We start from the raw sequence: 27,301 nt of genomic DNA, 5'->3' as shown, positions 1-27,301 counted from the left end.
GGGCCGGCAGGGTGCGAAGGGCGGAGGGCAGCTTCGAGGGTCTCTGTTGCCGCAGGAGCCACAGAAGTTTGTGACTAATTGGATGTCAGGGAAAGGGACCAGGAGGAGTCATAATTGAGGGCGAAATGAAGTCCTTCCAGGAGAGGCAGAAGGAAGAAAAATAGGGCAGGTGCTTCCTGGGTGGGGCTGCAGTTCCTGCTCTCCCAGGTGGAGCAGTTGCTCCAGGAACTGCAGGGACAGGCAGGGACTCGCAGGTCCCTCTTCCTTGGCCCTTGCAGGCCCCACCCTGAGCCTACAGGGCCTCTGCCTATTCACCAGGCACAGGTTCCATGACAATTGGGCCATTCCGAGCTCTGCGGAGTATAAGTCAGTTTCTGGTGGGAGGGGAGCTATTTCTGTCTGGATGGCCACAGGCAGTCACAGAGTGTCTCGGAGCCTCCGTTCGAGAGTCGATAAAATGGGTTGATAACAACTTCATCACAAGGCTGTGGTGAAAATCAAACACATTAAAGGCTGTGAGAAGGCGTGGTGAGCAGTCGAAGTACTGAGCCCAAGTATCCATCCCGTCTGGCTTGGGGGGCAGTCAATACGCGACAGGCATATACGGGGTTGGCTCAGGTGCGGAGGCAGGACCGTTCTGTGCCTGCCAGGAGCTGAGCAACGAGTAATGCTGTCTCTTTGTTCTCCCTCTAGCTGGTTCTGAGGACATGGGGACCACGATCAATGGAGATGTGTTTCAGGTAAGCAAGACTCTGCTTTAGCCGTGGCAGGGACCGGCAGCCTGGGTCTCAGGGACTTCTGACCCCATCGCCTGTAGGATTCCGGCTTCCAGTCTTCTGTTCCCTCCAGTCTGGTGCATTGGGATGGGAACACAAAGATTTTGACATGTTTTCTTGCCATGCAGGGCAAAGGGATGAGGAATAAAGATCTCTAGAGACAGGGGCTGATGGGGTGTGGCCACGGTGATGTCCTGCTTCCAGAGGGAGGGATGAAGTGACCCACAGTGAAATGGACGGAAGGACACACAGGGCCCTGCACACGTGGGCCCTCCCAGGCTGAGCTGAGCGGCCATTTCTAACCGGGCAGGCCTTTGACCCAGAGATGCCACTTCTCAGAGCTTTCCCTAAGGAAATACCTTGACAAGGACACCTAGATTATTTGCAGGATGATGTATAACAGCAGACAAATGGTGACAACCTAAGTGTCCAGCACTGGGGCCTGGGTGGGTAAGCTGGGAACCCTCACACTGTTGTGAAAAAGAGCACTCAGAGCTTTCTGTGTTGAAAAGATGCCTGCAATACAGTACATGGAAAAGCAGCTTGCAGAATAATATGCACCGTATGGTCCTGCTTTTTTTTTTTAGAAATATGTTTGTACAAAATATCTGAAAGGATGTGTACCAACTGTTAACAGTGGTTAGCCCTGAGGTGGGGAATGTGGAGGAATAAGAGAAGGGCTTTCACTTTCATTGTTTAAAAGCCCTTATAGCGGTCCTATACCGCACACACCAGAACACCTAGTAAGGACGTCTCTAGTTGAAGACCGCCCCTGTCTGTGCCCAGGTAGCCCTCCTCCCCTCATATGTATGTAAATTGGTTTAGAAGTACTTAGACTGAGGAATAATTATGCTGTACACTTAAAACTCATGTAATGTTGTATGTCAACTATACTTTAAAAAAGTACTTAGGCCTGGCTGGTGTGGCTCAGTGGATTGAGCACCAGCCTGCAAACTGAAAGTTCGCTGGTTCAATTCCCAGTCAGAGCACATGCCTGGGTTGCGGGCTAGGTCCTCAGTGGGGGGCATGTGAGAGGCAACCGATAGATGTATCTCTCACACATCTATGTTTCTCTCCCTCTCTTTCTCCCCTCTTTCCCTCCTCTAAAAATAAATACTCTTTTAAAAAAAGAGTATTTGGACTTAGAGAACTTGGCCCACAGATGGTATCCCCAGGACCCCACAGATGCAACAGTCCTCGCCCCCCATGCCCCCACCCTTTACCTCCCCCTCCTTCACCCCAGATGCCCGAGTGGGGCAAAACTTCAGTGGATGAGCCTTAATTCTCACTGGACTGGGTCAAAGACCCCTGCCAGCTTGGCTGCTGCTCTGGGACCCGCTGAGTCGGGCCCTGTCCCCCTGTTGAGGAGCTGGCCTCCCAAATCCTCAGGGAGAATAAACAATACTTTCTTATGTAAGAGGGATGGGCTGGTACCTTATACAAGGAATCTGGCCAAGACCTGTTTCTGGAAATTACTCAACTATTTGTGAGCTAGAAAAGTCAGTCTCCGGGCTTTAGGACCTGGAGTCTGTGTGGGCCCAAGAGCCCCAAATGATCAGCATGCCTCCTGTTCAGTTTGGCAGACCCTTGAGACCCAGGCTGCCCCTGCCCCTGGCCAGGGACTCTGCTTGGCCCAAAGGCTTGTGCCCTAAAGTGGGCCCGGAGCCGGAGAGATACTTGGAACCACAGAAGAAGCTCGAACACTACGAGGAGGGTAATTTTCCCTTACTATAGGTTGGGGTCTGAGCCCTCTCCTCCATGCCCGCTGGCCTTTGTGGTGGAGGGTCTGAGGGAGGCTGGGCCTCCTCCGCAGCCTCAGGGGGCCCGCCCATGCTCACTGGTCCTGGTGATCACCGCAGGTATGTTTCTTTGTAAATTGCTTCACATCCGTGCCACCCTTAAAGCCTTATAGGCAAGAAGGGTCACAGATGAGGCCTGTCACTCAGAAGCCAGGTCCACTCAAGCCTCCTGGCCCTGACCTGGTGGCCTTTGCACCACTTCCTTGGAGATGGGTCATGCAGGTGGGTCACAGGTGGAAAGCCCCAGTTGAACATAGACGAGGGTCTGGCTTGGGCTGCAGGGGAGGCGGAGCTTTGTATACTCTGCATTTTCAAGGGCCCCCGGGGGAACTTTCTTGCTACTTTTGTTGTTGCTTCTGGTGGCAGCCTGTGGGCCAGCAGGGGGTCCAGCTAGAAACCTGATTTCCTGCAAAGCCTAAGGATAAGCCTGCTCACACCTATTCCAGCTCCACCTGGCACGGCCAGGGGCAGGAGGCCCCTGCAGCGCTCCCTCCTCCTGTGCAAACTCTCTCCTTCCCCTCACGCTGCCCATCACCCCCCTTTGAGCTACTTAGGGGAATCGGCAGTTCAGCTCAGTTTAGCTTTAGCTGCTCAATCCCAAGATGGATACGCTTCATCCTCCTGGCTGTGTTTGGAGTCACAGCCTGGCGTGGCCCATGGAAATGCTCCCGTGGAGTCCAGCCGGGGGGCCAGTAGGAGAGAGGTGCCTTCTGGTCCTGCCATGCCGGACCCCTTCCCTCTCCAGCCCTCCTGGCAGCTGACCTGCTCGCCCCACTGGGACATTCCCTGTGATTGAAGAGCAGCGCCGCTGTCCCCCACCCCGTGCCCGCCTGCCCGCACTGCTCACTGGCTGACGTGGGGCCAGAGAGCTGCCGAAGAAGAGGAGCCAGCAAACAGCGTCTCAGGACTTTGTCTGCCGGCAACACCGCTGGGCCCTGGTCGTGGTGCAGCCTGGCTCGGCACATCGGGGCTGCCACACGGCCGTGGTGAGCCGCCCAGCCTGCTGGCCCTCTCGCGTGCACATCCTGTACCTGGATGGCATTTGTGGCGCATGGTCCCCACTTTGTGGTCTGGGTGGGACGTTGCTCCTCCCATTTGACAGGTGATGATGCCCAACAAGCCCAGGAAAGGGACTCTCAAAGGGCCCACATCCAGTGAGTGGCAGGAAGGGACTTGAAGCCCAGCTCCTCTGGTGTCGTGTCCCAGGCTGTTCCCATGCCTTCTACTTTGTTCGGTTGGTGGCCACTCGCTCTTCATCGAGTCAAGTTGCGGTCTCTGAGTGCCACGCACTGTGCCGGGGCCGTGGGTGTGGACAGAGGCGCACCCAGTGTGTGTTTGTCCTCAGAGAGCTTGCCTGTGGGAAGAAGTGAGGGCTGCGCATGACAGCACAGGCTCGGAGCCTGTGGAGGCCGAAGAGCCGGCTCTGGTTCTTACCACGTGTCCGGCGCCACCCAGGAGCTTTACGTGATTTAACTCATTTCATCCTCCCAAAGCCCCTACGATGTTGTTGGACTTTGGGAGGATGAAATGTTGTTGTCCCCACTTTACAGGTGAGGAGGGGACCTGACAGCTCACTCTGGTCACACAGCTGGGACTTGAACCAGGCTCAGGCACCAGGCGCTGCCCTGAAGTCGGGGAGGGCTGCACGGAGAGGTGCTGAGAGTTGTGTCGAGGTTGTCTGAGGGGGTGTGGGCGGTCCTGGCTGAGGGGACAGCCTCGCACGTGCCAAGGCACACAGGGTAAGGCTGCATCCAGGGCTTGCCCAGAGCCAGGGGCCCTCTGCAGAGAGAGAGAGAGGGGAGTGCGTGGGAGCCCGCGGTGGCCAGAGGCTGCAGGACTGTGGGGCAGGCCCCGCTGCCAGCCAGCGCACCGCCGTGGGCTGCACCGCTGTGGGAGGTGGCAGGGCCTGAGGCCCGTGGCACAGCCACCTCAGGGCACAGTGTGCTTGGCACACACTGAGCAGTGGCCCTGCATGTGCAGCTGCTCCAGGGGCTGAGAGAAGGCCCCAGGGTCCCAGATGCTCCCCAGGGCTGCTCCCCGACCCGGGCTGGGGCAGGCTGCGAGGGAAGACTCTGGATGGAGCCAAACAGCCTGGGCGTCATCTCTGGCCGTTCTCGGCCACATGACCTTGGTCTAGCCATGGCTCAAGCCAGATCTCTTAGGTCTGTGGGGAAAAGTGCTCTGCCGCCCAGGAAGCTTCCTATCCATTCCTGACACAGCCACTGAGTGAGCCCAGGGGTGTGTGTGAGAGAGATGGGGGAGGGGCCAGGGGGCCGCAGGGGCACAGGCCCTAATCCTGGGAAGATAGATTTATCTGGGAAACAAAACGTAGGCGTACAATCATTTGAAACAGAAGTGACTATGGTCCCTTTTGGCTACTCTGTGGCCACTATGTCCACACCCAGGAATTCAGTGCAAGTCCGGGCTCTGTCACTTCCTGGCTGGGTGACCTTGGGACTTTGGCACTAGACTTTCCCTCCTTGTGAAACAAAAGTTACAAAGCCGCCCTATGCAGTGGTGAAGATCAAAAAGAACCGTTTAATTGCAAGTTCTCTGCCAGTTTTAAAGCTCTATAACCTGGGAGTTTTCATTTAAGGGCAAGCTTTGTGAGAGACGGTGGGCCCTCAGGGACAAGGAGGGGGTGCCTCCTGCCCAGAGGATGCTTCCAGCGCGCCCCCTCCCCCCTCCACAGCTGGTGGCATCTCTGGGCTCAGAGCTTCCCAAAGGCACCTGCCCCTCGAGGCCCTTAGGCTGCTCTTGGCCTGAAATGCGCTTTCCCCATCCCTTCCAAAGCCCTGCTTTGCCCTCAGGCTAGACCGGTCATGCCCTTCCTGTTCTCCCTGGTTACCAGACCTGTGTCACAGCATGTACCCCAGCGTGGCCGCTGTGAGGGACAGCTCCCGGCTGATGGGCTGCCTTGTTCGTCCTTGTCCCCAAGCCTGGGCGTGTTCACGCATTCAGTACCCGTTCTTGAACCCCTCCTGCAGGCAGGCCCTCCCGTTCTGGACGCTGCACAGACAGGCAGTCCGTCTTCAGGGAGCTCACTCGTCTGGGGGGAGGAGACAGGTGGTGAACACCGAACCAGCCTGACTTTTCGGATTGCGATAGGCACCGTGTGAAGAAGATAAAACACAGCACTTGTAATAACGTGTGCACAAGAGAAACAGCAGCCTGCAGATGGGACTTGTGTGGGACCGGGCAGGAATCCTGGCAGCTTGGCCTCAGGGCGGGGTCACTCTCTGAAGTGGACAGGGCGGGGCTCACCCAGCAGCGTTAGCCACTTGTGTTCTCCAGATTCCGGCTCTGGAAGGTCCCTGGGGATGTCATGAGACTCTAAACTCCAGTGCAGTGCTGTGCAGGAAAGTGGAATAAGGGCTCCACCCAAAATGCCCCACCAAGGGTGGGTGGGACCCGAGGCTCCAGGCTCTGCCACCCCACCCTGGGCCTTCCCTTCCCTGTCCCCAGATAGCTGGAGACTGGTGTGCGCTCCTTCACCCTGGGTACCTGCTCCCCCTGGGCAAACGCTAACAAAGCACCTCCTCTGAACTGGGCACACGCTGGCTCCGGCAGTGCTGACTGTGTAAGACAGTGGCAGACACACTGGTCAGAGGCCCCGCCCGATGCTGCTGTGTGGGGAAGACATTGCACAACACGGGAGTCAGGACAGTCGTGTTGAGTGCTTGGGAGAGGAGCACGGGAGCTGCGAAGGGCGGAACTGGAGTTTAGAGGCTACGATCAAGGTCCTGCCCCGCCCGCCGGCCAGAGCCGGCCTCCAGCGGGAGCCGTGCGCAGCAGAGGGCGAAGGCTGTGGCAGAGCGCTGCAGGAAGGGCTGTGACGCCTGCTTGGGGTTGGGAACTATCCCTGAGCTTGTGATTTTTGAGCTGAAAACTCGTGGGATGGGGTAAGATTCATCAGCTGGAGACGGGAGGAGAGAATCTCAGGCCGAAAGCAGAGGCGGTGCAGGAGCGCGTGGGGTGCGTGCAGACAGGAATGCGCAGCGCGTGCTGCGTGCCAGAGTGGGAGTGGCGGGAGAGGGGGCCGGGTCGTAAGAGGCTTGGCTAGACTGGAGGGGAGCTACGTCCTTACTCGGCTGAGCGCTGAACCCCAGCACGTGGAGTCCCCACCTCTGGGAGGCCGCGTGGGGAAGTGGGCAGAGCCCTGGTGTAGGAGTCAGAGGGTCTGCCACTACATCATACCATTTTTCGCAGCCTCGGTTTCCTTCCCTATAAAATGGGAATGAATAATAGTAATGTTGGCTGCCTTTCAGTATTTTTTTAAAATTAAATTAAATTAAATTTTTTTGTTAAATACATTTGCCTCCATTTTCCCACCAGCACTTTCCCCTGCCCCCATCCTCCCTCAGTCTTCTAAATGTGTTGCAAATATTGTTGCACCAAATCCTCGCAACGGTTCTGAGAGGTAGTTTTATTACTGTTCTCATTTCAGATGAGAAAACTGAGGCCCAGCGGGGCTAAGTGCCTTGCCCCTGGTGACATGCACAGCCAGTAAGGGGCAGAGGTGGGGTTTGAACCCAGACGCTCCGGCTGCAGAGGCCACGCCCCTCACCACGCCTCTTGCCACGCCCCTGGCCGTGGCCATACTCCCAGTCTCAGGGCTGCTTGTTCACTGAGCAAAGGTTTAGGGAGCATCTACTAAGTGCCAGGCACTGTGCGGGGTGCTGAGGACACAGTAGGGAATGGGACAGACAAGTCCTTGTTGTCATGAAAGTGACATTCTGTTGGAAGAGACAGACAATGGACAAGCTAACATAAAGTGAGCTTATGTCCGACTGTGTACATATTATTGGATAATTAAAACTATAATAGAGATTAGCTTTAATGATAGGAACTCAAGGAACTCACTGTGTGCCAAGAAGTGTTACAAGTTCTTGACATTTGTAAAACTCCTTTCATTCTGTCAGCCCTAAGGAGTGGGTACTCTAAGTTAGCCCATTTTATGAGGAGGAAAGTGAAGCACAGGGAGGCTGAGTAACTTGCCCAGGGTCACACAGGAAGAAGGGTTGGTGGCAGAGGGCACAGCAGGTGCGAAGGAGACGGTGGGTGTGAGGTTGTTTGGGATGTGAGGGGTCCCCGACCCTCGGGCAGCGGAGACTGGGGGCAGGTGGATGCCCTGGGCCATGGCTGTGGGTTTGTGTCCTAGGAAGCTAACGGCCCAGCTGACGGCTACGCGGCCATCGCCCAGGCTGACAGGCTGACGCAGGAACCCGAGAGCATCCGCAAGTGGAGAGAGGAGCAGAGGAAACGGCTGCAGGAGCTGGGTGAGGGCCGGGCTGAGGCCGGCCGGCTGTTTGGGACGTGGTGGGGAGGGGGAAACTCGAGGGTATGTCCCCCCTTCAGGTGGGAGTTGTGTGAGCACGCGCGCTGGGAGGGGGGAAGCAGCCCGGCAGCCGTGCCCTTCGGGTCCCTGCGGGAAAGCTGCCACTCATTCTCCTGTCGCTGTTGCAGATGCTGCCTCCAAGGTGACAGAACAAGAGTGGCGGGAGAAGGCCAAGAAGGACCTGGAGGAGTGGAACCAGCGCCAGAGTGAACAAGTCGAAAAGAACAAGATCAACAACCGGTGAGAGATGCTATGGGGATATGAGGGGGCTGTGGGGACAGGGGAGGAGCTAAGGGGACATGAAGGATCTATGGGGACAGGAGAGAACTATGGGACAAGAGGGGGCCATGGGAAGAGGAGAGGAGCTACGGTTTTGGGGGGCTATCTGGAGACAGGCGATTTGGGGACAAGCCCACGGAGGAAGGAGTAGCTGAGGTGCCCAGGACAGTTGCCTTGGCAGCCTGTGGGGTTGGGTGCTGAGCTCCGAAGAGCTGGGACACTGTTGCACCCTCACGTCCTCACCACGACAGAGGGCAGCTAGGCCTGTGGTCAGCAGAAGGGGTCCTGGGTCCCTGGGATGTGAGCCAGACTGTGCCGGGGGCCCAGCCGCTGGGCCTGGGGGTGAGGACGCAACCTGGGCACTGCGTTGTGTGGCTTGTGGTGCTTCCACCCAGAGTGGCAGGGGCAGGCACGGCGGGCTCAGGGGCTGACACAAAGCCAGTTGGCACCGCTTCTACTGTCTCTCAGCTCCCCTTCCCTCTAGGGGGCCTTCACTCTTGGACACACACCCCTGCCACTGGGGGATGGGGACAAGGGGGCCACCAGCAGCCCCAAGCTTCTGCTCTATTCACTTGGCAGCCTCAGTGAAAATAAGAGACCCTTGCCCCCAACAGCTCCAGCTTAAGTCCTTTCCTGACGCTCATCGGTGGGGCAAGGGTCCGGCCTGGTGACTGTCCCAGGGGTCCTAGATAGACCCAGCTTGCGCAACAGTCCCAGTCCTTGGCATGTGCACAGGGACAGTCCTACCCAAACCACAGGGCCCGAAGTGAGGGCAACCGATCCTGCAGAGGATAGTCAGAGCGCCCTTCCTGGGAGAGGGGCAACAAGTGCCGAGCAGGCAAAGACAGCAGAAGCGCCGAGAACACCTCGTGGGAATGACCTCAGAGCACTTCTGAGATGCTGCCCAGCAGCCCAGCCTTTGAGGCTGTGCCCTTCGAGGTACCAGGCCTGCCAGGAAGCGGAAGCCAGCTCTGGGAGCCACTGCGCTGTGTTCAAGCTGCTGCATGCCAGGCTCTGGGCGGGGGACTGGGAAGACAGATGAGAAGGACCCAGCCCGTATCCTCAGAGCTCGGAGGAAAGAAATGTGGGGGCAGCCCCTCCGTGGCTGGGGAATTGGGCTTCGGAGGATGATTAGGAGTTCATCAGGAAAAAGAGGGCAGGAGGGGAGGCATCTAGGCCAGGGGCAAAATGATACAAAAGAAAGGACATGGTGCCTTGGGCAGCAGGGAGTCAGGGAGTGGTGGGGGAGGCACCCGTGGCGGGCAGACACAAGTGGTGGGGAGCCGCGGAAGGTTTGTGAACAGTAGTGACTGATCAGGGCTGAATTTTAGCAAAGGCACTGGGAGAGGGGGACGGGTGGAGGGTCCCTGCTCTCCTGTCTGGGCTGGGGAGAGTTGCTGAGCCTTCCAGATCCAAGCTTCCTAACACCTCTCGAACTGGAGGTACTAACGCTGTCTCTCTTTCTCTTTAACCCTCTGCCTGCCTGCCTGTCTGTCTGGCTATCCCGTCTCCCCCCCACCTAACCCCTTCCCCTTAAGGATCGCTGACAAAGCATTCTACCAGCAGCCAGATGCTGACGTCATCGGCTACGTGTACGTGTGTCTTTGCTGTCCCCCTGGCTGGGGGCGCGGGAGAGGGTGAGGCCCCTGTGTGGCCAGCAGTTTCTTTCTTTTCTAAGATTTTATTTATTTATTTTTAAAGAGAGGGGAAGGGAGGGAGAAAGAGGGGGAGAGAAATAGTGGTGTGCTAGAGAAACATTGATCAGTTGCCCCTCGTAAGCCCCCAACCGGGGACCTGGCCTGCTACCCAGGATGTGCCCTGACCGGGAATTGAACTGGTGACATTTGAGTTAGCCGGACGATGCCGAACCCACTGAGCCGCAGCATTCAGGGCAGGGCACAATTTCTTGAGTCTCCCACTTGTGGGGTGTAAGAGTGTGTCCGGGTGGGGGAGGGAATGACCAGAGTGGGAGGCGAATACCCAGGGCAGTGCACCTCCACTCCCCGAGCAAATGCTTATTGTGGTCTCTTCTGCTTGGAGGCACCTTTGCTGAATCCAGGCAGAGAGAAGAAAAGAAGGCGCTGGCAATGCCTGGGTGGGAGGGGCGAATGGCAAAGCCCCCCAACTCCTTCCCAAAGAGATGCCTCTTGGGGGTGGGAGGTGGGGTGAAGAGGTCTTCTGTTGAAAACAGCAGAGTGCCGGTTGCTGGAGGTGCAGAGAGCTAGGAGCACGCCCATTCCCCTCTGTGCCCCCAGGTGCACTGCTCCTCCTCGGAGCTCCGGTGGGAGTTTGGCCACGACCCCTGCCCCGACCCCCACAGGGCGCTCACCTGTGTCCCTGGTTTAGGCTCTAGTTGATACTGTGACTAATCTAGAGACACGGCAGGGGTTCCTTCTCCTGTCACCTCCATTGGTTGACAGCGACACCTAGGGGTGCGCTGGAGATTGTGACGCTGAAGGGAAAAGGCGGTGATGAGTGTGTGAGGTCGGCCAAGGACTGGCGGCTTCTCCTGCTAGGCACACTGTCTCCACGCTTGGCCGTCCTGTCCCCGTGGGTACTTACTTCCCCACTGCCAGCCTCTGGTCACACAGGAATGAGGCATGTGTGGTCCGTACCCCCAGGCTGCTCACGGCCGGGAGCGTGTGGTAGTAAGTGCTGTGTGGAAGGACACGCAAAGCTCTGGAAGCCACCGTCTGCTGTGGGAGCCAGGGCAGGCCTCAGAGATGCGGGACCTTCAGCTGGACCCTGAAGTTGAGGAACGACTGGGTGGGGAAGGTGACGGGAGGGGGAGGGCACCCGAGGTGGAAGCAGCAGCTGGGACAAAGGTGATGAGATAGGCGCCACCTAGTGGCTTGTGGCTGCAGGCAGTGAAGGTGGGGGTGGGTGCTGGTCAGCCTGGGGCCGGCTGCGAAAACGCCTGCTGTAACAGGCCAAGGCGCTGATCCTGGAGGCAGCGGGAGCCACGGGCAGTTTCAAGCAGGAGAGGGGGGATGGAGAGGGCCATCGGGGCTGGTCGGTGCTCCTGCTGTGCCCCAGAAAATGGCCCCAGGAACACGTGAGGGAGTCCTGAAGAGGCAGAGTGCAGACCAGCACGTCCGACTTGCACGGGCCTCTGAATCACCAGAGGATCTTTTCGAAATGAGGGTTGTCGTGCAGTGGGACTGAGGTGAGGCCGGATTCCGCATTTCCAGCCAGCTCCGTGACGGTGCGGCCGCGGCAAGACCGGCCCCCACCCTGTGCTGCGAGGTTAGCGGGAGCCTCTTGATCCGGGGCGGCTCCTAGGAAGGCCTCCCTCTGCCCCTGGACATCCAGCTCTGCACAGCAGCTTCCCTCTTCCTGAGCAAGCACACTCCTGCTATCACCTTAGGTTTTCAGGCCCCTCGTGCCGCCATAGTGGAGACTCTGATCCTCACTTGACAGGTGGTAATGAGCACACGGCCCATGAGCAAGGTCACTGCGGCGGGGCCGGGTCACTGATAATGGGCCAGAGCATCCTTGGCACAGCCCACGCGGACCGTCTGCCAGTGCCTGGTCATGCTGAGATGCAGAGGAGGCTTCCAAGGACAAAGGGGTTTCCCAGGGACCCTCGATGGCCAAACAAGACACAGCCCAGCCCTCCCCACCTAAGAATCCTTATTGTCTTTCTCTTAGTAATGCCCACGTTTATGTTTTGTCTATGAAGCTGTATTTACAACACTGTCTTTCCATTGTTCCTTCATCAGTGGCTTCTATACCTGTCAGCTGGAACTTTTAATGAACAAGCCACCACTTGTCATGCTCATTTAATTCCAACCGAAAGCAAAGACTTAAGTGGATGGAGCAGTCCCCACACTGTGGCTCCATAGATAAGCTGTTCTGGGCTAAAAAGTGCTCTACCACCTAACGTGCTCGGGTTGTAGCGGATTCTCTCTGCACTGCTCTTCCACCCACGCACATTAGCACATGGGAGGCTTTCAAAGTCTGGCATGAAGATTCTCTTTAACTGAGTTTCCTATGAGTGTTTGACCACAGCCCTTTGCTGGAGAACACTCACAGGATTCACGGCAACACTGGGGCGGTGCTGAACTAGGTACCTTCAGCTTGTTTGTGGTTAGTCAATGTCCTGTCTCTGCCAAGTGTTTGGAAATGTTGAAAATGGCCAAGGCACCACATTAGTTCTTCCAGGGACCATTAGGTGCCAGGAGCCCCAGGTTGGGAACTCATGATGGAGAGGCAACGACCAGAGAGTGCTTAACTGGGGCAGTGGTGGGGGGAACAGGAGGGAACTTTAGCTGGGGTGGTAAGGGAAGACCTCTCTGAGGAGAGACCTGCTCGTGGTCCTGAATGAGGAGAAACAATAGGCCAAGAACAGCCGCTCAGGGGAAAAGGTTTCTCAGAAGAGGTGACAAGTGCAGAGGCATTAGGGCCGGACCAACCTACGCTTCCCCTGATGCCGAGGCTGCTCCTGGGGGCCCAAGGGGAGAGGGCACAGAGCTGGGGAGGAGACCTCCGGACAAAGTAGCCCACGGTAGGCCGGGCAAAGCAGCCTTGCTCAGCGGGGACTGAGCACCACCGATTCGGGGGAAAGGCCGACAGTCTGGGGCTCTGAGACTTCTGTCCTATCTGCGCCCACAGGGCATCTGAGGAGGCTTTCGTGAAGGAATCCAAGGAGGACGCCCCAGGCACAGAGTGGGAGAAGGTGGCCCAGCTGTGTGACTTCAACCCCAAGAGCAGCAAGCAGTGCAAAGACGTGTCCCGCCTGCGCTCCGTGCTCATGTCCCTGAAGCAGACACCGCTGTCACGCTAGGCGCCTGCCACCAGCATGGCCCCATGCACGGGCAGGGCCGGGGCAGAGGAGGAGTGGCGGCAGCGGGCAGCGGGCAGCGGGGAGGGAGGCCTCGGGCGGCTGCTGCACACGGCCGCGCCCTTTCTCCCCGCCTCCCGGGGCTGGGGAGGGGACGCCCGCCCTGAGGCCCAGCCCTCACACTGCCCCTGTCCACAGAGTTGTGAGGGTCCCTCCCGGTGTACTTTTTTCTTGGCTTAAAGGGTGTGTTGTTAACTCTTTTTACACTTATTTATTATCATTCTCATTTCTCTGGAAGCCACAAATGGTGTCAGGGCTCAGTTTGTGCTCGGAACCTCCCCAGCCTCCTGGCCTGGAGAGAAGGCGAGGCCTTCCCCTTGGAAACCCAGGAGCTCCCAGCTGCCAAGTGGGGGTCGCAGGCGTCTAGGCCTGCTGCCTCCACCCCCGGGAGGGAAGTGCCTGTGGCGCTCTCTTGGAATGCTTTGGCCCCCTTGATCTCTCCTGACCCTTGAACCAGCCTGCGGTGGGGATCCTGGGGTTCCCTTCACAGAGGGACCCCCAGGGGTTTGGCTCCCAAGGCACAAGGCTCCCAGAAGGTCAGGGGCTTGAGGTGGGAGGGCAGAGGCAAGACCAGGGGTTCCCAGTCGAGTGGAGGCTCGTCTCAGCCTGGCTGAGAGGCCCCTGAACGTGGCCTCTGCAGCTCCCCTTCCTTCAGCGGCGCCCCTCTGCGGATTTGGGCTAAAGAGCAGTGACCACCCCTTCTTGCCCTCCAGCAGAGGTTGCGAACGCGGCTCCATTCAGAATACGGTGGCCTGCACCGTGTTCAAAAAGACTAGAGTAATCGCCAGCCATATTAGTTTCGCAGACCTGTTGTAACAGTGTCCGACAGTGTTTGGTTTAGAACAGATCGCCTTCCTCCCCTGGAGGTCAGGAGTCCAAACCAAGGTGTCGGCAGGGCCACGGTCCCGCTGAAGGCCCTGGGGAGGGGTGCGTTTCAGCTTTCTTCCATCTCCTGGCCACCTCGGGCGCTCCTTGGCTTGTAGATGCATCACTGCAATCCTGGGTTCCTCTTCATATGGCCTGTCCTCTATACGTGTCTTTGTCCCTATTTCTCCTTTTTTATAAGGAAAGTAGTCATATTGGATGAGGACCCACCTTAATCCATTTTAACTTGATTACTTCTGTAAAGACTTTTTTTCCAAATGAGCTCAAATATGAGGTACTGGGGTTAGGATTAAATGTATCTTTTTGGAGGGATACAATAATGTCTACAGTTAAAAACAAAAAAAGTGACCATTCCCCTTACAAGTGCCAGAATCTTCACCAGTCCATAGCCATTTCTTGAATCTTGAGGCCTAAGGACGCCACAAGGAGGGGGCAGACAGTGTAGCTGGCCCTGGTCATACACTTCTCCATTTAGAAACCTGGACTGGGTCTGGGTGCTCAGGAAGTGGATGTGTCTTCTTCATCCCCTTTTCCCTTCTGGCCACTCGCAGTGGTGTTGACATTAATGGAGTCACACATGAAAGGAACCTAGGTCCGAATCAACACTTGAGAGGTGACGGCAACCACAGGCCAGGAACACCTGTTTGACAGTGCACATGATGCAAGTCACAGGTTGCCTGTCTCCTAGGGTTTGCTCAGGTCCGCGGCCTCCTTTCTTCCTTGAGACACTAGGTACACAAACCACTAACAGGCTCCAGAACTGTGCCCCTCCCACTACACCAGGCTGCATCGCGAGCCCATTTCCCGTTCCGTTAAACGCGGCAAGAACCACAACTGGACCGTCCAGGTTAGTGGAGCCTTTGGTGCCTCAGGTGGGAGGGCTGTTAAGGAGCAGAAACACAGTGGGGGGCTGACCCCGGCCTCTGACAGGACCCCCGCAGGCCTCGTCTTAAGGAAGGCTTTTCTATTGAAAGCTTGGAAATTGCTGGAAAGATCCCTTTCCCCCTCTCGAATAGTATCATCCTAGGGAATCTACCTTTAACAAGCACCCCAGCTGCAGGAAAGTTTGGGAATCACTAGATCACATCATTTCTAAGGGCCTCTGCAGTCTTTAGTCTGTTTACACCTAAAACCAAAGACCAGGAACCTTTGGGGTGAGACTGAGAATGAAATGATCTAATTACAAGTGGATCAGAGTTTATTAAGTAGGGAGTGGAGAGGGTGCGTCAGAAATAGTAGTATGCAACACCCAAACGGAAGGAAACCTAAGATCCCCCCTTGCCCCTCCCCCCCAAAAAAATCAAGTACTGAATTGGCCACTTCTTCCCCCATTGACACAGGGGCTTGTTAGGGGAGAAGAGGGAATAAGTCCGCTGGCAGGACTGGTGGTTGCTCCTGGGCCTCGGAATGAACTCCGCGGAGCTTTCAAGGCCAGGCCGCGGGCTCAGGGTCGAGATTTAAGAGCGGAGGCAGCCAAACCCAGCAAGATGGCTGCGACCGTGAAACCCTGGGCGGCGATCCGGGTGCGCATCATGAGCTGGGAGCGATGGCTCTGACCCCGGTGGAAGCAGTAGAGGCCGTAGCCGAGGGCGGTCACCGTGCCCAGGCAGCCTGAGGAGGGGGACAAAACAAGTGGAGAGTGGTATGTCCGGCGCCAGAGGCCCCTCCCCGCTTTGGGCTTTCTTTCTCAGGGGTCGAGATTTCAGACCAGGAGTAGGTGGCGTAAGGTTGCGTGTATTGGGCGGTGGTGGCGCGGAAAGAAGGATGGGTTCGTCCTGCCAGTGTTCTGGGAGTTAAGAATCCTCCCTATCCTAGCCACGGAATCCAATTCCTGCTCCAATCAGGTTCACCTCTCGCTGCCCGGCCCCTTCGCCACACAACTGGTCCTTTCTTATTCCGGGCCCACCCGGCTCCTAGGTCCTTCCTTATTTCACTTCCCCTGGAAAGTACTGCCCTCTCCATCTACAGTTCCTTCAGTACCCGCTTACCTATGGGTACCATTGGGTTTTCGCGAGTCTTGCGAAGGAACTTTTCCTTGAAGCTTTCCTGATTGCTGTAGACACTGGGGCTAAAGTCCTCGATGACTGGGGGCTGCGACGGTTCAAAGGGTGCCTTCGGAGTCGCAGGGCCAGGAGTCGCCATGTCTGGGTCAACAAGCAGCGGGAGAAAACGGGTATCGTACTCTCCGCCTCCTGCTGAAGTCATGAAAGGGGGCGGGAAAAGGAATTTGCGGAGCTTTGTACGCAGGCGCAATCGCTATTGCATTCTGGCGGTTGTAGTAATTAGCATTATGTCGGTACCGGTGAACTACATTTCCCAAAATGCCTGCCAAACCTGCGTGTGCTGTGGAAAGAGACTGCTCCGCGAGGTGCTGGAAATGAAAGCTCGAAGTCTGAGTTGCTGGTGCGGTGGTCAGCGCGATGCCTAAGGCAAAGGGGAAGACCCTGAGGCAGAAATTCGGTTACAAGGTTAACCGGAAGCGTTTTAACCGGAATGCTCGACTGGAAGGCAGCGCACGGATCGAGTGTTGAGGCAGCCGGGGTTCTGGAGGCAAGGGGGTGTGGCCGGGAGCGCCAGCGAGTTGACGGTTCCACGGTCTCCCTCTCTTCGTGTGTAGCTTTCACATCCGACATGCCTGGGACCACGGCAAATCCTTGCGGCAGAACTTCGCCGAGATGGGGTTGGCTATGGACCCCAACAAGGCGGTGCCCTTCCGTAAGAGAAAGGTACTGACTAGTCAGGGTCCTGGTCCTTGCCCCGCCCCGTCCGCCGTACTTACCCGGGTTTCAGGACTTGATCCTGGCCACTGTCTTTCTCGCGCCCTGCCTGGGTTTGCGACCTCACGCAGCCAGCTCGGCCAGCCTGCACTGACTGGTTGAGGGTCCCTTTTAGACCTTCCTCATACTTACTCCTCAGCACAAATTGGACATTGGTTGAAGTTCTCCTTTCCTTCTCCATTCATTTTTTTTTCTTCTGAAATTAACCTGTTTGGGTCTCTTGGCATTTTAATGGTATTTTCCAGAATTTGTTTTTCTGCCCTTACTTTTCCTAATGAAGACTCCCCACAGTTTGGGATCTTGACTTACTCTTCCTTACACCTCTCCCCTGTCATCTAACCGTCCCAGGTCTTAAGTTTCCTGGGGCTAGTTTCTCCAGAATAAGCCTTTTGCTGGATAACCTTTTCAAAAATAGCATCCTTTTCCACCCAGTTAATTCTTCCCGGTTTTATTTGAATTTATAGCACTTGTAAATACTTGATGGTATATTATGTATTTATTTACCTGTTTATTGTCTCATTCTCTTTCCCTGAACGTAATCTGCTTGGGGATAAGGACTTGGGTTTTGTTCACTACTAAATCCCCAGGGGTGCTTAGGATGTGACTAGTGCTTAATAAATAGCCTTGTCCGGAAAGCTCAGTTGTTTAGAGTGACGTCCCCATACACTGTGGTAGCAGGTTTGATCTTGGGTCAGGGCACATCCCCCTCTCTAAAATCAACTAAGTATATAAATAAAATAGTTAACTTACTGAGTGGGTTTGGTGATTGAACTTGTTCCATTGCCTCTAGGCAAGTTTCTTTTTCTCTTCATGCCAGGGCGAAATGGCAGTACTGTCTCTAGAACAAATGTGAGGCTGTGGCCAAGGCGCAACTATCAGGTTGCCCCTCCTTACAGAGAAGGTATCTGAAGTCTCTCCCTCATTGTAAATTATAAAGCACTTTCAGGTGCGTTGTTGCATTTGAAGTGAGGCAGGCAGGATGGATTATGCCAGTTTCATAAACAGGCACAGGAAGAATTGCTTGCTTGACTCTTGAGAACCATGAAGCCTCCAGGGTGTTGGTTCTCCTTGTCATCTATTTCTGCCTGACCTTGTTTATGGATCCTTATGGGTCATGCAGTTGTGTAGGGAAAATCAGGATCCTCTAGAACTTTCCTGCGTCCAGGATCCTTTCTTTGTCTACCAGTCTCTGTTCTCTGCAGGTGAAGGCCATGGGGGTGGATGCAGAGGAAAGGCCTCAGGAACTCGTGCGGAAACCCCGTGTGCTAAATGGTAGGTGCTGGCCACAGTCCTGTAGGTCACCATCCTGTAGAGTCAGAGCTGGAAAGGGTCCTCCGATGTCTTCATTTTACCGGTGAAGGACCTAAGTTCAGAGGGAGGAACTGAGTGGTCCAGGGACATGCCCGCAACCCAGGCATGTGTTCTGACTGGGAATTGAACCGGCGACCCTTTTGGTTTGCGGCCCAGCACTCAATCCATGGAGCCACATCAGCCAGGGCTACTTTTAATTCTTTAATTAAAAGAATTTAAAATTGTGGTAAAAACTGGCTGATGTGGTTCTGTGGATTGAGTGCTTGCCTAAGAACTAAAATTGTGGTAAAAAGCATTACATAAATTTTACCATTGTAATAATCATGTTTAGATTTATAGCTCAGGTGTGCTAAGTATATTCACATTGTCATGCAGCAGATCTCCAGAACGTTTTCATCTTCAGAATTGAAACTATCCCTGTTAAACAACAGCTCCCCACTTCCTCTACCCCCACCAACCCTGGCAACCAGGTCAGAGATCATTTTAACTATAGCAATTTTAGCAAGTACTCCCTGGATAAGATTTGACCACCTCATTTCCATGAACTGTTTTTCTTTCTTCATAGATGAGAAACGGGGAGTTCTTGTCTAGCTATTTTAAAAGTGAACCCGTTATTGGCTCCGTAGTTTGCCTTTTTCCCTCATAAGAAGCAGAGAGTCACTTGGGCCTAGCCTTAGACCCTAGTTACTATAGCTCTAGTTCTCATTTACTCATATTTATTCATATCCAAGAAAGGAGGTTCTTAATGGAGTTTTAGAACTGGGAGGGAACCCTGCCCTGGCACTAAGTAAAGATTATGATTTTGGTGCTTTTCTTTTACCCCAAAGAGATGACTTGCCTTTTAAGTTGTTGCCTCACTGATAGGTGACTGAGTCATAGGCAGAGCCTGGAATCAGGACTGAAGAAGGTTCTAGCACTGCATGTGGGGATGGAGAGGCAAAGCCCATCGTATGGCTGGTGTAGCAACTCTTGTGGCTTGGGATTGGGTGAAGGGGTGACTGGGCAGCTCAAACAGTATAGGAAGCAACACCTCATTCCTGTCTTGTGGCTTCTCTTCCCCCTGACCTGGAGGCAGGAGCCAGCCTCCCAGAAAAGGAAGGAAACACACTGCCTCGGGACCTCGTCGACTACATACGCTACGTGGTGGAGATCCATGGGGAGGACTATAAGGTGAGTGGCTCAGGTTTGGCAGGAAGAACCACTTAGGCCCTTGGGAAAGCACCCTGGACCATTGGTGATCTGATCTGCTTGCCTGGTGTGTATTTTCTGAGTCTGAGTGGAAACAAAGGGAAGAAGGACTCTAGGAAGTGGATCCCACAGATAATGCTTGTCTTATAGCCGGGATAGGCTGGGTGGATGATCCCACAGATAGGCTGTTTTGCTTGCATGGTGTTTTTAAAGAACTTGAACTAATTGCCTTTTCAATTATGGGAGGTTTCAAATAAAAATCCCTATTTTGGGCTTGTTAAAAATGGAAAGATCTGGCTACCTTGGACACCTGTGCCTAGATGGGATTAGCTGGCCATGGATGGAGTGTGAGCTGCTCAGCTGGCCCCTGTGGGAATCTGTACCCATCTCCCCACTTACACTGCGAAGCGAGGAATCTGAAGCTCTGGGATGGGAACTGGCTTGTCCCCCTCTGGCAGCAGTGGTGTTTGAACCTTTGCTTGTCCAGCCCTCAAGTGACCCTTCTCCATTCTTAGGCTCCGGACCGGGATGAGAAGAAGTACTACCAAGATATCCCGAAACAGATTTGGAATAAGATCAACGTCTGTAAGCATTTTCCCCCAGTGAGTGGCAAGCCTTCGCCGATTCCTTGCAGGAGAATAAGATGGAGGTTGAGTGACTGGTTAACACCTGCTTCAGGCTGAGGCTTCCTCCTAGACCTGAGAAGTTGGAGCCAGGGCTTAAGGCAAGGAGGGGGGTGTGGCTGCAGAGAAGGCTGGTCCCAACCCCATGAAAACAAAGGTTTTTTTTCTCTTAATTCCTCTCTCTGGGGAAGGAACTGTCTCCCAAAGGCTTCAATTTATATCCTTTGGGGCGCTGCAGGAAAAGCCAGAACCTGCTGGTTACAGAGTGGGTGATTTGCTTTAATCTATTGTGTATATAATTAAACAAAGCTATTTTACTTCTCTGATGGTCTTGTGTTTACCCCTCCCAGCTAAGCGCTGGGGCCACCCCTGTAAGATCCAACTTAGCCACGGCAGGGGAGCCACCCAGCCCTTCACGCGCCACGTTCTCGAGCTCTCCTAGGCACAGCCTCCTGTCTCTTCTCGCCGTCCTCCTTCCATGGCTCTGTCTGGGTTTCCTGCACGGCAGTTCATTAACTCTCCTGCAGAGACCTTCCGGGAACTGTGGGCTACTCCGAAGGGGCCTGCTTTGCCAATACTAGCGCGCCCCCCGCCCCCGCACCTCTGGTGGGCGGGGGCTGCTGGGCTGCTTGGCTGCTGCTTCTTGGGTGGCGGCGGCCTGAGGCCAAGCGTGGCTCGGCTGCCAGCCGGCAGGGAGCTGCAGAGGCCAACGCTGGGCCTGCCTCCTGCCTGCCCTCTGCGCTCCTCTGCGGCTTGCCTGTGTGGCCCAGGCCCGGGGCCTGCTTTTTGAGACTGGCGGACGGCTGAGACCAGCCCACTGTGTGCCAGGCCCTGGGCTGCACACCGTGTGGTCATTCTCTGGGGCTGGGCTTGCCTGACTAGGGTGACGTGGGGACATGATCACGCTACATAGCAGGCTCTCAGGCAGGCTGTGGGGTGGACACTTGGCATTTCCATAGTCTTCATAGTTTGTCCTCAGCTGTTAATAATACAAGAATCCTCTTATTCCTAAGGTTTCTTCTAGAAGTATCTAAAATGTCTCTTACTGTTCTTGAAGATCTTAGTGTTTTTACATAGATCATTTCACATAAAATCCTATGGGATATGTGGTTTTATTTTCATCGTACAGGTAAGGAAACAGGCTTCAGAGGTGTTAGTGGGGGGTTTGGAGGCAGGTCTTTCCAACCACTAAGCCTAGGCTTTCGCTTGCTGTCCTTCCCTTTGTCTCCTGAAGGCAGTGCACCCGCCCCACATGGTCCGGGCAGACTGGAAACAGGCTGGGAGTGTCCCGGAAGGCCCTCCCTGTGGGACCAGCCCGCTTAGGCCTTGGCACTGTCTGGCCACCAAGCACTGTGCCCTCAGCCTTTAGGTGGTGTTGCAGCAGAGCTCCTGAGGGCCTTTGTTCTCTGTCTTCGTTACTTTTACCCTCCATAGCATCCCAAGTTCAGGCCTTTGACTAGGCTGCTGCCTTACTTTCTTTGTTTACCCAGTTCAGGTGCCAATTTTAGGAAGCTTCTCGTACCACTGTCGCCTGCCCCCAAGCTAAGTGTCCTTAGTCTCAATGCCGCAGACTTCCTGTTAACAATACCTATCACTGTCACATCTGTCTTTTAATCTGCTTGCCTATCAGAATCCACAGAGCCCTAAGGCAGACGCTGCGGGGGGGGGGGGGGGCGCTGCCGGGGACACCTGTGGAATGGCTGACTGCATGGCCCTCTGCAGAGACAAGCCAGAGTTGTGAGATTTTTAAAAAGTTTTTTCAATTTTCATTTTTTTATTTTAAAGAGAGGAAGGGGGAGGGAGAGAAATATCCATTTGTTGTTCTGCTTAATGGTATTTTTTAGAGAGAGGGGAAGGGAGGGAGAAAGAGGGAGAGAGACACTGGTTGTTTACCTCTCATACACCCCCAGCTGGGGACCTGGCCCACACCCCAGACATGTGTCCTAACTGGAAATCAAACCTGCAGCCTTTTGGTCCCCAGGCTGGTGCTCAATCCACTGAGCCACACCAGCCAGGGCCGGGCTTGTGAGATTTTTATTGGCACCCCTTTGCAGAGGAACTGGGGGCTGTGATTGACTGACTTCATTCCCTCTCATCCTTATAGTTCATCAGCCCAAGCTGGTTTGATTGGTTTTGTTACTGAACAGAGAGTGGGGTCCTGCTGCCTGCCGCCCCGTCTGCCAGGGGTGTCCAACCTGTGGCCCAGGATGGCTATGAATGCCCCGCAACACAAAATCATTAATTTACTTACAACCTTTCTTTTACTCATCAGTTTTTGTTAGTGTCTGTATACTTAAAGTGTGGCCCAAGACAACTCTGCTTCCAGTGTGGCCCAGAGATGTCAAAAGATTGGAAACCCCTGCCAGGCAAAATTCCAGAAGCAAAGGTTTGGTGATAAAGGAAAGAGTCTTTATTCCAAAGCTTCACAATCTTGGAATAATAGCTTTCCACCTGGATTACTCACTTAAGCCTACTAATTAAGGCTAAACTCATCAGTAGCGGCTTTAATCACCTAAGCCTATCAATTAAGGCTAAAGTCTAACACTTGCGCTCTCCTAGTAGATTGTTGTCTCTGTTTTGTTTAGTTCTTCTGGAGTTCTGTTTTTGGATTTGGGAGCTCTCTCTTTGTCTCCTCAACTTGGCAAGCTCTTTGTGTTCTTTTCTATGTATTAGGTAGAGCTGCTGTGTGTGGGGGACGGTGACGGCTGGCGTCAAAAGCCAGGTTAAGCGCTTGGCAAGGCCACGCTTGACTGCTTGCATCTGCAAGGCAGAGCAAGCCAGCAGCTGACAGCAGCCTGTGCCCGCAGGGGTTGGGAAGGAAATAGTTAACTGCAAGCTTCAGCTGAATGCGCAGCCTTGGCAGAAGAAAGTTTTATCATTTAGGCAGCCTGGGAAATGAACAATCTTCGCCAGCAGCTGCAGAATGTCCTTGAGCTTCATCTAATCAACCCCCACAAAATAACGCGAAGAGCTCGTTCAGGGTCATTGTCTCTCCATCAGAGGACAATGTCCCACCCTGGCCCCCACTTTTCTCTATACTGTCTTGTGTTGTGTCTTTGTGCTGTGTTGTCCTCTTCTCAATCTCCCGTCGCCCCGACTCAGGGACCTCCACTCTGCGCAGGTCACGGCAGCTGTGTAGTAGGTGTTCTGAAGGGTCCAGTGGCATAGCCTCCCCAGTCACACAGGCTGGGTACTCAGGTGTGCCAAACCCCTCTAAACAAATGTGGGCTGTGAATACCCTGCTCTTGAGTGAGTCTTGATTGCTGTTGGCATGTCAGTGGCAGGGATTTACCCCTGGGGTGATCATCTGTAAGGACTGGTGGCCACCACCGGCCTCCGACCACAGTGGAGGATCAGCTGTGCACGGGCTGCCCCACACAGCAGGACTTACTCAGTCCTGAATGGGGAGCAACAACAGGCCATGAGGAGCCTCCCGGGGAAAGGTTTCCCAGAAGAGGTGACAAGTGCAGAGGCATTAGGGCCGGACCAACCTACGCTTCCCCTGATGCCGAGGCTGCTCCTGGGGGCCCAAGGGCAGAGGGCACAGAGCTGGGGAGGAGACCTCCGGACAAAGTAGCCCACGGTAGGCCGGGCAAAGCAGCCTTGCTCAGCGGGGACTGAGCACCACCAATTCGGGGGAAAGGCCGACAGTCTGGGGCTCTGAGACTTCTGTCCTATCTGCGCCCGCAGGGCATCTGAGGAGGCTTTCGTGAAGGAATCCAAGGAGGACGCCCCAGGCACAGAGTGGGAGAAGGTGGCCCAGCTGTGTGACTTCAACCCCAAGAGCAGCAAGCAGTGCAAAGACGTGTCCCGCCTGCGCTCCTTGCTCATGTCCCTGAAGCAGACACCGCTGTCACGCTAGGCGCCTGCCACCAGCATGGCCCCATGCACGGGCAGGGCCGGGGCAGAGGAGGAGTGGCGGCAGCGGGCAGCTGGGAGGGAGGCCTCGGGCCGCTGCTGAGCACGGCCGCGCCCTTTCTCCCCGCCTCCCGGGGCTGGGGAGGGGACGCCCGCCCTGAGGCCCAGCCCTCACACTGCCCCTGTCCACAGAGTTGCGAGGGTCCCTCCAGATGTACTTTTTCCTTGGCTTAAAGGGTGTGTTGTTAACTCTTTTTACACTTATTTATTATCATTCTCATTTCTCTGGAAGCCACAAATGGTGTCAGGGCTCAGTTTGTGCTCGGAACCTCCCCAGCCTCCTGGCCTGGAGAGAAGGCGAGGCCTTCCCCTCGGAAACCCAGGAGCTCCCAGCTGCAAGTGGGGGTCGCAGGTGTCTAGGCCTGCTGCCTACACCCCCCGGGAGGGAAGCGCCTGTGGCGCTCTCTCGGAATGCTTTGGCCCCCTTGATCTCTCCTGACCCTTGAACCAGCCTGCGGTGGGGATCCTGGGGTTCCCTTCACAGAGGTGCAGGCCCAAGGCTCCCAGAAGGTCAGGGGCTTGAGGTGGGAGGGCAGAGGCAAGACCAGGGGTTCCCAGTCGAGTGGAGGCTCGTCTCAGCCTGGCTGAGGGGCCCCTGAACGTGGCCTCTGCAGCTCCCCTTCCTTCAGCGGCGCCCCTCTGAGGATTTGGGCTAAAGAGCAGTGACCACCCCTTCTTGCCCTCCAGCAGAGGTTGCAAACGCGGCTCCATTCAGAATACGGTGGCCTGCACGGTGTTCAAAAAGACTAGAGTAATCGCCAGCCATATTAGTTTCGCAGACCTGTTGTAACAGTGTCCGACAGTGTTTGGTTTAGAACAGATCGCCTTCCTCCCCTGGAGGTCAGGAGTCCAAACCAAGGTGTCGGCAGGGCCACGGTCCCGCTGAAGGCCCTGGGGAGGGGTGCGTTTCAGCTTTCTTCCATCTCTTGGCCACCTCGGGCGCTCCTTGGCTTGTAGATGCATCACTGCAATCCTGGGTTCCTCTTCATATGGCCTGTCCTCTGTGTGTGCCTTTGTCCCTATTTCTCCTTTTTTATAAGGAAAGTAGTCATATTGGATGAGGGCCCACCTTAATCTCACTTTATTACCTCTATATTTAAAGATCCTATATTTAAATATGGTCACGTGAGGTACTATGGTCAAATTTAACATAGGTGTTTAGGATACACTATAATGACAACAGTTAAATAATATTGACTACCCAGGGATATAAACTACAGAATAGGGAATAAAGTCAATAATATTATAATAATTATCTCAGATGTGTACTAATTGAGGTATTACTTTTTAAGGTATATAAATGTCTAATCACTGTTATACACCTGAAACATGACATTGTATGTCAACTACTTAAATAATTCCTCTTTAAAAAATAATTTCATTTTTTTTAAAAGATCTTATTTTTAGAGAGCGTGGAAGGGGGAGAGGGAAACATTGATGTGCGAGATTAATATAGATTGGTTGCCTCTTGCCCACCCCACAGGGGACCCAATCCTCAATCCAGGCATGTGCCCCAGTGGAAAATTGAACCGGCATCCTAGCAGTTTGCAGGCCTGTGTTTTTATTTTAGCCTTGGTTGGGTAGTTCAGCTAGTTAAAGCATTATCCTAATACACCAAGGTTGTGGCTTCAATCTCTGGTCAGGGCACATGCAAGAAGTAACCAGTGAATGCATAAATAAGTGGAACAACATGATGTTTTTCTAGCTCCCTTCCTCTAAGTTCAATAAAAAATTTTTAAACTGTATCCATCCTCCTTAGTTGTGCCACAGTCCTTATCAATCTACATCCTTTAGCCTTGAGACAAGGGTCACTACAATGCACTGCTCTATACTTGTTATCTTTCCCTTTTGCTGAGAGGCCATTAGGGGGCAGACTGTAGCTGGCCCTGGTCATACACTTCTCCATTTAGAAACCTGGACTGGGTCTGGGTGCTCAGGAAGTGGATGTGTCTTCTTCATCCCCTTTTCCCTTCTGGCCACTCGCAGTGGTGTTGACATTAATGGAGTCACACATGAAAGGAACCTAGGTCCGAATCAACATTTCAGAGGTGACTGCAACCACAGGCCAGGAACACCTGTTTGACAGTGCACATGATGCACAAGTCACAGGTTGCCTGTCTCCTAGAGTTTGCTCAGGGCCGCGGCCTCCTTTCTTCCTTGAGACACTAGGTACACAAACCACTAACAGGCTCCAGAACTGTGCCCCTCCCACTACACCAGGCTGCATCGCGAGCCCATTTCCCGTTCCATTAAACGCGGCAAGAACCACAACTGGACCGTCCAGGTTAGTGGAGCCTTCGGTGCCTTAGGTGGGAGGGCTGTGAGGAGCAGAAGCAGTGGGGGGCTGACCCCCGTCTCTGACAGGACCCCCGCAGGCCTCGTCTTAAGGAAGGCTTTTCTATTGAAAGCTTGGAAATTGCTGGAAAGATCCCTTTCCCCCTCTCGAATAGTATCATCCTAGGGAATCTACCTTTAACAAGCACCCCAGCTGCAGGAAAGTTTGGGAATCACTAGATCACATCATTTCTAAGGGCCTCTGCAGTCTTTAGTCTGTTTATACCTAAAACCAAAGACCAGGAACCTTGGGGGTGAGGCTTGAGAACGAAGTCATCAAACTACACGTGGATCAGAGTTTATTAAGTAGGGAGTTGAGAAGGTGCGGCAGAAGTATGCAACACCCAAACAATCGAACCTAAGATTCCTGGCGGGGGGCGGGGGGCGGGGGGGGGGGAGAATCAGGCACTTTATTGGCCACTTCCTCCCCTACTGACACAGGGGCTTGTCAGGGGAGATGAGGGAATAAGCCTGGTGGCAGGACCAGCGGTTGCTCCTCGGCCTGGGAACGTGTCCGCGGAGCTTTAAGCTATCAGGTTCTAGTCATCAGAGCGAATGTAGGCAGTTGCAAGTTTTCTGCGACCGTGAAGCCCTGGGTGGCGATCTCGGTGCGCATTAGAAGCTGGGGTCGCCTCCTCTGTTCCAGGTGGAGGGAACAGAGGCCGTAGGTGAGGGCGACCGCCGTGCCCAGTCAGCCTGCGGAAGAGATAACGCAGGTAGTGAGTGGCGGGAACAACAGCGGACATCCCATCCAGCTTTGGGCCCTTCCTCCACCCGTTATCTCAGAACAGCAGGGGGCGATCTAGGGGGCGGCCAAGGCGGGAGGGGTGAGTCGAGGCAGGATTTCTGGTGTTAACCTCCACCCTATCTCAGGCCAGTTTTCCTCCTCCAATCAGGTTCACCCCTCACGCCAGTCTCCGCCTCCGCCACTTCTCTGGTCCATTTCTCATTCCGGCCCCCTCTAGCGTCACAAGTCCTCACCTATTTCATCCCCCTCGCCATTACTATTGTGGTTTGCAGTTCCTACAGCACCCGCTTACCTATTGGTACTATTGGTTTTTGCGTTTCTTGTGTTGGATCTTTTCCTGAAAGGTTTCCATTGTTCTAGAGCACTCTCTTTCCGGGGCTTTAGGTCCAGCCTACGCCTTTACACCTGGGAACCAGGGCGTCCTGCCCTACTAGCCCCAGTCTCATTGCCTTGGCCTGGGCTGAGGCATCTGCCAGAGGGGA

The 27,301-nt window shown here is 54.7% G+C and overlaps 3 protein-coding genes across 5 annotated transcripts in view; 2 read left to right on the top strand and 1 right to left on the bottom strand.

Moving 5' to 3' along the window:
• Window positions 1-23,976, top strand: part of CLTB (clathrin light chain B) — a 28,938-nt gene extending 4,962 nt beyond the window's left edge. The window contains exons 2-6 of one of the 3 annotated variants that reach the window (XM_054568523.1): window positions 694-740; window positions 7,737-7,854; window positions 8,042-8,153; window positions 9,731-9,784; window positions 12,807-13,280. In XM_054568523.1, the coding sequence (XP_054424498.1) occupies window positions 694-740; window positions 7,737-7,854; window positions 8,042-8,153; window positions 9,731-9,784; window positions 12,807-12,978 (503 nt within the window). In that variant the 3' untranslated portion in view covers window positions 12,979-13,280. Of the gene's footprint in view, window positions 1-693; window positions 741-7,736; window positions 7,855-8,041; window positions 8,154-9,730; window positions 9,785-12,806; window positions 13,281-23,509 lie in introns of those variants that run through there. The other 2 variants (XM_054568525.1, XM_054568524.1) reach the window with 2 other exon arrangements.
• HIGD2A (HIG1 hypoxia inducible domain family member 2A) lies at window positions 15,101-16,138 on the bottom strand. The gene is made up of 2 exons (XM_054568527.1): window positions 15,909-16,138; window positions 15,101-15,531 (listed from the first exon to the last, which is right to left on the bottom strand). The coding sequence occupies exons 1-2, from the start codon at window positions 16,123-16,125 to the stop codon at window positions 15,365-15,367; spliced, it is 384 nt and encodes a 127-aa protein (XP_054424502.1). The 5' UTR covers window positions 16,126-16,138; the 3' UTR covers window positions 15,101-15,364.
• Window positions 16,124-19,854, top strand: NOP16 (NOP16 nucleolar protein). Its single transcript, XM_054568526.1, is given in 6 exon segments — window positions 16,124-16,450; window positions 16,541-16,646; window positions 17,900-17,967; window positions 19,070-19,178; window positions 19,712-19,790; window positions 19,793-19,854. Coding segments are annotated over 6 exon segments (534 nt in total). The 5' UTR covers window positions 16,124-16,340.
• Window positions 23,977-27,301: the final 3,325 nt, after the last annotated feature.

This window comes from Pteronotus mesoamericanus, unplaced genomic scaffold (genome assembly GCF_021234165.1).
Source record: "Pteronotus mesoamericanus isolate MK-2021 breed Mesoamerican mustached bat unplaced genomic scaffold, CSHL_Meso_final contig_2, whole genome shotgun sequence".
NCBI lineage: Eukaryota > Metazoa > Chordata > Mammalia > Chiroptera > Mormoopidae > Pteronotus > Pteronotus mesoamericanus.
Note: the sequence above shows the minus strand (reverse complement) of the source record. Positions and strands in the feature narration are given on the sequence as shown.